The sequence below is a fragment of the Tupaia chinensis genome, unplaced genomic scaffold (assembly GCF_000334495.1).
Source record: "Tupaia chinensis unplaced genomic scaffold, TupChi_1.0 Scaffold144472_1, whole genome shotgun sequence".
NCBI lineage: Eukaryota > Metazoa > Chordata > Mammalia > Scandentia > Tupaiidae > Tupaia > Tupaia belangeri.
This window is the reverse complement of record NW_006204331.1, coordinates 1,291,423-1,300,768: the sequence shown is the minus strand read 5'-3', so window position 1 is coordinate 1,300,768 and position 9,346 is coordinate 1,291,423. Positions and strand designations below refer to the sequence as shown.

Here is a 9,346-nt window from a genome sequence, read left to right as displayed (position 1 = left end):
GGAAACTAGGATGCTGCTCTAAAGTAAAAGAAATTAAAGCCCACATAACCAATGGTACTGCTCCAACTTACACTAAATCCCGGCCTGTTTCTTTGGGGGGGGAGGGAGTAACTACAAAAACACACTCTTGCAACAACTGGTTCTTACAACAGGCACTGACTCAAAGATACTGTCACTTTCTTAAATGCAAATATGTCCTTCCTGGATTATCTTTACTGTTTGGAGACAAATACTGAAGTATTTAAATACACTTCCCTAAAAGAGCACTGGAACATTGGACTATACAGTACAGTACAAACACTTCTTCTGAATTAAACTATAAGAAGAGCTAGACAACCCAATGCCACAACACAGTCCTCTGTACACTCTGTGTGGCTGGGCCAGTTTCCAGATGGCCTAAACAGGTCACAGTACTATTTCTGGGAAGCTCTGGCATGCTAAGATTATATGCTAGTCTTTTCTAAAAATATCTAAGCCAGTAAATCTTCTAAAAACGAAGATTCTATATCAATAACCATAGAACTAAAAGGATTAAGTGCCCATGTACTAGATAAACATCAACAAGCAAACCATATTCTCATATACCATCAAAAAAATCTTTTTCAAGAACATTTTTAAATGATAATTTCTAGTTATAATGAACATCCAATATTTAAATATAATCAATAAGTGATATATGAAATCCTCTTTTAGGGCTTTGGGCACCTATGCACATGTGCCTGGTATATTTTTGAAGTTGCAGGGTCCAGTTCTTGAACTGTGCTATCAGTCATGTGGGATCCAGCCATCTTAACCTCTACACCATCTGCTGGCCCCCTCCTTCATGATATTTAACAATTAGACTAAGAATGAGAATAGAACTCCAATAATTTTACATACAAAAATTCTAACAATAGAACAATTATAATATAATATCAATTCAAATTAACAATCAGAATGGGGGAAATAGGAGAAGGGAGGAGAAGAGGGAGGGAGAGGAGAGAAATGGAGGGAGGGGAGGAAAGAGAGAAGGGAGGTGCCAGAAGAGGCTTCAAGCAGTATCTGTGTGACCTGAGCAAACACCCTTGCCTGTCCCTATTCAATTTTCTAATTTGTGAAGTGGAGGCATTCGTTACAAGGGTTACAAGGAAAGATATGTAAACTGCCTGAAGGAGACTTCTACGAAGAGTGAACCAGAACGTCAGTTACGAAGGAATCGGACCTTTTCCTCCAGGGGCATGACGAGGATCCCTCCCACTTTGAGCAAGTTCTTCATGTACTCCTCATGTTCCTTCTGCACGCCAGCCCCACAGTAAACACGGTCATACTGAGAACACTCTGGAGAAAGCTCAAGGCAGTTGCCAGTTACAAAGGAAGGTTCACAAAAGTCAAACCTGGAAATACAAAATGTTTTCTGTAATTAAATGGATCATGTTTCAACAAGTCTATATAGAAACTCTATGCTAGCCACAGGTTATGTTTTAACTGTAAAATCCCATAACAATGTAATGCAGTTTACAGAGCCAGAAGCTGGAAGTCATACTTCCAGAAATAATTATACTGTATAAATACAGCCCTAGGCATCCCAACCACAACAGCATGAAGGTGACTATGAGAAGCACGGTCCAAATCTAAGACAACCTCCAAACACTGCTGTCTTTGCTGTTCTGTAAGTCGTCGTCTTGTTCAAGGTCTATCTACTATGCAATGAGGAAAATGACGAGAAATACAGGTGATTTTTCTACAAATTTTACTCCCTAAAAACAAAACCTTAAATGCCCTATTTTAAAAACAGCAAGAGCTAGTTGGATATATAGTTCAGAGAAGAATGCAACAATTTTATTTTAGAAATGGGTAAAGAAAAAAGGCCACTGAAGACACGAAAATTAAACAAAACAAACGTTTTTCTTCTTGTATTATGTTAGTAAAAAATTACCTTTACTTTAGTATCGCAGTTGAAAAAAAACTTTAATCCTTAAAAACACAGAATATTAAAATCATAACTAGAACATATACATAACCCTGGGATCACACTGCCACAGTTTATCACATTTACTGACATATGAACACTAGCAAACTTCTTTCTACCTGATCAACAATTTGTTAAATTATAACCCACACCCTCTAATTCAGCAGATTGTACTGATCTTACTTGTCAAAGCTGTCACTTGTCCTGATGAAGAAGTCCAGTTTCTGCTTTGCATACTCTATCACATCTGAATGAAGTTCTACCCCGTGGTTGACACCAAAAGGACCTAAAATAAAAATTAGTTTTTGGAATAAGAAAATTTTTAAAACTAATACTCTTGTTCCTTTGTTTATTTCTATTTTGTCAATTGTAATACAACCTGTAGGTGCTGTTACAGAAATTCAAATCTTTGAAATCTTATCATTTTGTTGGGCCAAAGGCACCCAAATAATATTAGAACAGGAACAGTAGTATCTGATCGCCACATCATAAATACTGGATGTGAACCAGGGTCTGGCTGCTCTCAAATTTTTGAAGAATCATTTGAAAATAGAAAAAAGAGGCCAGCAGGTAGTGTAGTAGTCAGGGTGCTGGTCTCCCACAAGGCTGACCACAATTTGTGAACTGGACCTAGTGGCTTGAAAGTCACACAGGGCAGGTGTGTGTGTGAGCCCAAAATCCTGAGAGAAGGGACTGTGTCATGGCCATCTGCCCCGGGGAGGGTGGGAGACATTTCTCATTTTCCCTCTCTCTGTCTCTCTCTGGCCAGTGCATGTGACCTATGGTAAACACACACACACACTAAAAAGAAAGGAGAAAAAAGCCACGAGTTCAGGTTCTTACTAATGAAGTGAAGATGCATGTATTCACAAATGAAATTAACACAGACCTCATGTGTGTTTGTTCAGACGTAGCATTTAAGACATTTAAGACTATTTCTATTTTCAATGGAAAGTCTCTTAAAATACTCAGGTGTTTGTTTTTTTTATTTTTAATTTGCTATAAGGTGTGTGAGCTTCCCAGACAGAGAGAAATCAACTCCCAGGAGGATGACCACACCACAATTTATTCTCTCCCACTCTCCTCTCAGGATACTGGACACACACAAGTGCTCAGTGTGTTTTTTTAAGAGGTTTTTGCTTTAGGGTGCATGTACTCACTGGAGAGAGAGACAGAGACAGTGAGAGGGAAAGTGAGAAATCACCCACCAGGGGTTGGCTACGCAACAATCCCTTCTCCTCCATTCTCCCCCTGGGACCTTGGGCATGCATGAACATGCATCTGGCATGACTTTCAAGCTGCTGAGTCCAGGACTCAAACCGTGGTTGGCCACATGGGATCCAGTGATATAACTGTTACACTATATGCTGGCTCCATCCCAGCATGGTTTTCAAGCCATTGGGTTGGGATTAAAACTTTGCAATGAGCCATGTGGGACCCAGTCACCCCACCCACCACACCATCAGCTGGCCCTATCACTGATATTTATTTTAATAATCCTCACTAAATAGGTTTTACTAATTAATATAACACTGTGATTCCAAGTTATAATGATTTTTTTTTAAGTTTTGCAGTAGGACACATGCACATGCCAACCAGAGAGAGACAGAAACCCCCGGAGTGGCATAGCTGCGATCCCTTTCAGAATTTTAGACACACATACAGTCACATTCAGCATGGTTTTGAAACCACCAAGTCCAGGATTCAAACCAGGTAGTTGGCCACGTGTCATCCAGCCACATTAAACTCCATACAACCTGCTGGCTCAAGTTATTTTAATTTTTAATTTTTGCTACAGGGCATATGCACTCACCAGAGATGGAAAGAAAGAGGCAGAAAGCACTCCCCATAGGAATGGCCACACCACAATCCTTCTTTGGAAAAAAAAATTATTTAATTTTATTAATTATTATAATTTTTAAATTTTCTACAGGGCACATGTGTTTATCAGAGCGTGACAGGGAGAAAGAAAGAGAAAGTGAGAAAGTAAGCCACCAGGTCTGGGACTAGAATTACAGTTGACCAGTACCTTAACCCCCATGCCACCTGCTGGCCCCAACAATCCTTTCTTCTCCATTCTCTCAGGATCCTGGATTCACATGCATGTGCACACGCACACACACTCACAAGGCGTGATTTTCAAGCTGCCAGGTCTAGGAATTGATCCAGTCAGCCATGTCGGATCCAGCCACTGTCTGGCTGACGGTGAAACGTTTTTATTTCTTCTATCAGAGACAGAGAGAAAGAGAGACAAGCACCTATCCAACATGACCCCCAGGCCGCAATCCACCCCATCAGCTGCCCGGATCATGAGTGCGTGTGTCCCTGGTACTGTCAGAGAGACCCGGAGGTATGAAACCAGAGTGCTCCTTGTGCGTATCCTTCCTGTGTTTTACTACTGTGCTACCACCTGGCCCCTGAAACATTTCTTGTATCAAAGAAATGCACTAGTACTTCAAAGTAAAACAGAAAATATATAAGTCCCCTTCACAATTAGTGGTCCTTCCACATAAAACTGCCTCTAAGTTAACTCACGATGGTAGAGAACAGGCTACTGACACATGGCCAGGAGGGGTCTCCATGTTGGGGAACCCTTTACCTGAAGGCCGGCACCAGCTAGGACTGATCTGTGCTGGTGGAGAGTCAGACTTTTCTGGGGGTTAGGGGACGTGAGTGCCTCTGGGCACTGACACCGATGTGCAGCTTGTTCCAGGCAGTGCTTACAAGAGCAAGTGCATGGAAAGCCTTGTCATTCGAGTGTAGGGCACGGTGCCACAGACTACAGAAAGCTGCTTATCTTCCACGCATCATGCCTGTATTCTCACGAGCCACTCACCGTCACTGCCAAACACTTAGTAAGGAGTTAATTCCAGTCACACACACAGCTTGACTCCTATTCTGCAGCAGTGTGGAGCCAAACACAGCAGTAGCACGTAGTCCTCAATCACCTCTCAACAAAAAGATAATTGGCAACAGGAGGCAGTGGGTTTGGGAAGGTGGCACCCAGGGACACAGCAACGGCACACAGAACTGGGCCAGACCTAGGCAGCCCCCAGAGGCAGAGAGACTCTCACATGCACCCTGTACCCAACACACAGCACATGTGCCTGGGCATGTCGCAAGAGCCCTGCTGCAATGTCACTCTTGCAGCCTCCCCTTGCCAATGGGAAACAAAGAGGAGAGAACGCAGCTGACACAGGACAATGTTCAGGCCTGACGAGAGGTCCGAGGGAGGGCTTTGTGTCTGTCACAAGAAAGACCTGAGATCTCATGTTGCAATACTGGGCAACCAAGAAGCTCTCACTCTGGCTGGTCCTCGTGAACAGGCAGTAAGGCCGCATGCACTGGAGCATCTGCAGCAGACACACACCCACAAGAGCAAACCCCGAAGTCATGTCTTAAAACACAGGAAACCGCCGGTCTCACCCACTATAGCTGTCCTTCCTTCAGCTCTCTCCTGACACCGCTAACCAACTCCTAGTACACAGAGGACTCAGAGAGACGTGGCACTATCCAATTACAAGCCCAGGGACCAGCAGTTAGTGTAATGGCTATGTCGCTGGACTCCCATGGAGTCGACCGCAGTTCAAGTCCCAGACCCAGTGGCTTAAACTCACGCCAGGCACTTATGCGTGCGTGCCCAAGATCCCGAGAGGAGAATGGAGGACAAGGGATTGCGGCATGGCCATCCCCCCCTGGGGGGTGATTTCTCACTTTCTGTCTCTCTGTCTGTCTCTGTCTTTCTGGTGAGCGCACGCGCCCTATGGCAAAAAAAAAAAGAAAAAAAAATTACAAGCCCTTTATGACGGTGAGGGGGTGTCAAGGGTAATAGGCCATTTCAGGCTTCAAGGCACCCTTTCCTAAGTATTTCTGCTCTTTTAAAGAAGAGCTCTGATCTTGGGAACCAGCAGTTAGCATAATGGCTATGTCGCTGGACTCCCACGTAGTCAACCGCAATCCTTTCTTCTCCATTCTCTCAGGATCCTGGATTCACATGCATGTGCACACGCACACACACTCACAAGGCGTGATTTTCAAGCTGCCAGGTCTAGGAATTGATCCAGTCAGCCATGTCGGATCCAGCCACTGTCTGGCTGACGGTGAAACGTTTTTATTTCTTCTATCAGAGACAGAGAGAAAGAGAGACAAGCACCTATCCAACATGACCCCCAGGCCGCAATCCACCCCATCAGCTGCCCGGATCATGAGTGCGTGTGTCCCTGGTACTGTCAGAGAGACCCGGAGGTATGAAACCAGAGTGCTCCTTGTGCGTATCCTTCCTGTGTTTTACTACTGTGCTACCACCTGGCCCCTGAAACATTTCTTGTATCAAAGAAATGCACTAGTACTTCAAAGTAAAACAGAAAATATATAAGTCCCCTTCACAATTAGTGGTCCTTCCACATAAAACTGCCTCTAAGTTAACTCACGATGGTAGAGAACAGGCTACTGACACATGGCCAGGAGGGGTCTCCATGTTGGGGAACCCTTTACCTGAAGGCCGGCACCAGCTAGGACTGATCTGTGCTGGTGGAGAGTCAGACTTTTCTGGGGGTTAGGGGACGTGAGTGCCTCTGGGCACTGACACCGATGTGCAGCTTGTTCCAGGCAGTGCTTACAAGAGCAAGTGCATGGAAAGCCTTGTCATTCGAGTGTAGGGCACGGTGCCACAGACTACAGAAAGCTGCTTATCTTCCACGCATCATGCCTGTATTCTCACGAGCCACTCACCGTCACTGCCAAACACTTAGTAAGGAGTTAATTCCAGTCACACACACAGCTTGACTCCTATTCTGCAGCAGTGTGGAGCCAAACACAGCAGTAGCACGTAGTCCTCAATCACCTCTCAACAAAAAGATAATTGGCAACAGGAGGCAGTGGGTTTGGGAAGGTGGCACCCAGGGACACAGCAACGGCACACAGAACTGGGCCAGACCTAGGCAGCCCCCAGAGGCAGAGAGACTCTCACATGCACCCTGTACCCAACACACAGCACATGTGCCTGGGCATGTCGCAAGAGCCCTGCTGCAATGTCACTCTTGCAGCCTCCCCTTGCCAATGGGAAACAAAGAGGAGAGAACGCAGCTGACACAGGACAATGTTCAGGCCTGACGAGAGGTCCGAGGGAGGGCTTTGTGTCTGTCACAAGAAAGACCTGAGATCTCATGTTGCAATACTGGGCAACCAAGAAGCTCTCACTCTGGCTGGTCCTCGTGAACAGGCAGTAAGGCCGCATGCACTGGAGCATCTGCAGCAGACACACACCCACAAGAGCAAACCCCGAAGTCATGTCTTAAAACACAGGCAACCGCCGGTCTCACCCACTATAGCTGTCCTTCCTTCAGCTCTCTCCAGACACCGCTACCCAACTCCTAGTACACAGAGGACTCAGAGAGACGTGGCACTATCCAATTACAAGCCCAGGGACCAGCAGTTAGTGTAATGGCTATGTCGCTGGACTCCCATGGAGTCGACCGCAGTTCAAGTCCCAGACCCAGTGGCTTAAACTCACGCCAGGCACTTATGCGTGCGTGCCCAAGATCCCGAGAGGAGAATGGAGGACAAGGGATTGCGGCATGGCCATCCCCCCCTGGGGGGTGATTTCTCACTTTCTGTCTCTCTGTCTGTCTCTGTCTTTCTGGTGAGCGCACGCGCCCTATGGCAAAAAAAAAAAGAAAAAAAAATTACAAGCCCTTTATGACGGTGAGGGGGTGTCAAGGGTAATAGGCCATTTCAGGCTTCAAGGCACCCTTTCCTAAGTATTTCTGCTCTTTTAAAGAAGAGCTCTGATCTTGGGAACCAGCAGTTAGCATAATGGCTATGTCGCTGGACTCCCACGTAGTCAACCGCGGTTCGAATCCCGGACCCGGTGGCTTAAAACTCACGCCGGGTGCATGTGCGTACATGCCCAAGATCCCGAGAGGAGAATGGAGGAGAAGGGATTGCGGCGTGACCATCCCCCCTGGGGGGTGATTTCTCGCTTTCTGTCTCTATGTCTCCCTCTGTCTGGCAAGCGCACGCGCCCTATAGCGAAAATCTCTCAAAAAAAATAAATAAATAAATTGAAAAAAAGGAGAGCTCTGATCTTTTCAGTTTTATAAACTATAGTTTTCCCAAGAAACTACAATCCTAGGGCCAGCCCCAAGAAAGCCAGACCTTAAGCCAGCAGGTGGAGTGGTGGTTAAGGTGCTGGACTCCCACATGGCTGACCATGGTTCAAATACTGGATCTGGCAGCCTGCTTTCTCACATTCCCTATTTATCACTGGTCAAATTAAAGTAATAATAGTAATAAATAAAATTAAAATTAATATTATTCAAACTAATTAATTAAAATAGAGCCATATTTCACAGGGCCAACCACATAGTTTTAATTACAGCCCCAATGGTTTGAGAAGCCTATCAGGCATGTGTGCATGAGTGCCCAAAATCCCAACAACATGAAGAAAGGGAGACAGTGCTGCAGAGCGATCACACTCCTTTGACGGGATACTTTCCCCCTCCCTCTCTCTGTCTCTGTGTCTCTCTGGGGAGCATATGTGCCCTCTGGCAAAAAAAGGAAAAAAAAAAAACAAGAACAACTTTAGAGAGAGAGCTCCTCTGGTTTTTCAACTACAAGCAGAGAATCAGACTTCAAAATAGTAACTAATCTTGGCCCTGTGCTCTCTTCTCAAAGCATGGAAACTGTAACAATCTCAATCCAAGAGAAATTAAAATTAGAAAACATCTAGCCCAAAAATAAAAACCTATATATCTAAAAACTGGAAAATGGTATTCTATAACCTAAAGCCTAATGATCAGAGTCTCAAAACTTCACCAAATTCTTTTTTAAAAAAAATTTTAAAGAATTATCTATTTATCAAAGTTCTGAACTTAAGACCTCAAACAATATAACTACTGGTGGAAAATGCTGGGAAAACTCTGGGAGACATTGGAGTAGGCAAAGACTTCTTAAATAAGACTCTCTAAGCACAGGCAATAATCCCTAAAACAGACGAGTGGGACGATATTAGACTAAGAAGCTTCTGCACAGCAAAGGACACAGTAACAAGTGTGAACCGACAACCCTCAGAATGGGAAAATATTTTTGTTAAATATGCCTCAGACAAGGGACTGATAACCAGAATACACAGGGAACTCAAGTGCCTTATGCGAAAAAAATATGATTAACCCAATTAAAAGATGGGAAAATGAGCTGAACAAAAATCTCTCTAAGGAAGACATACGAAGAGCCAAAAAGCATTATGAGGAAATAAATGCTCGCGACATCCCTCATCATAAGGGAGATGCGGATAAAAACCACAATGAGATACCACCTAACCCCTGTCAGAGTGGCAAAGATTAAGAATATAAAAAGTGACAAGTGTTGGCGGGGATGTGGTGAAAAGGGAACCCTCCT

At 44.6% G+C, this 9,346-nt stretch overlaps 1 protein-coding gene across 2 annotated transcripts in view; it reads right to left on the bottom strand.

Moving 5' to 3' along the window:
* Nucleotides 1-9,346, bottom strand: part of PCMTD2 (protein-L-isoaspartate (D-aspartate) O-methyltransferase domain containing 2) — a 23,322-nt gene that overhangs the window by 9,702 nt on the left and 4,274 nt on the right. For both annotated transcript variants that reach the window (XM_006167106.2, XM_006167104.3), the window contains exons 3-4: nucleotides 2,132-2,234; nucleotides 1,202-1,373 (exon numbers count right to left, since the gene is read on the bottom strand). In XM_006167106.2, coding sequence (XP_006167168.1) covers nucleotides 1,202-1,373; nucleotides 2,132-2,234 — 275 coding nt within the window. The remainder of the gene's footprint in view (nucleotides 1-1,201; nucleotides 1,374-2,131; nucleotides 2,235-9,346) is intronic.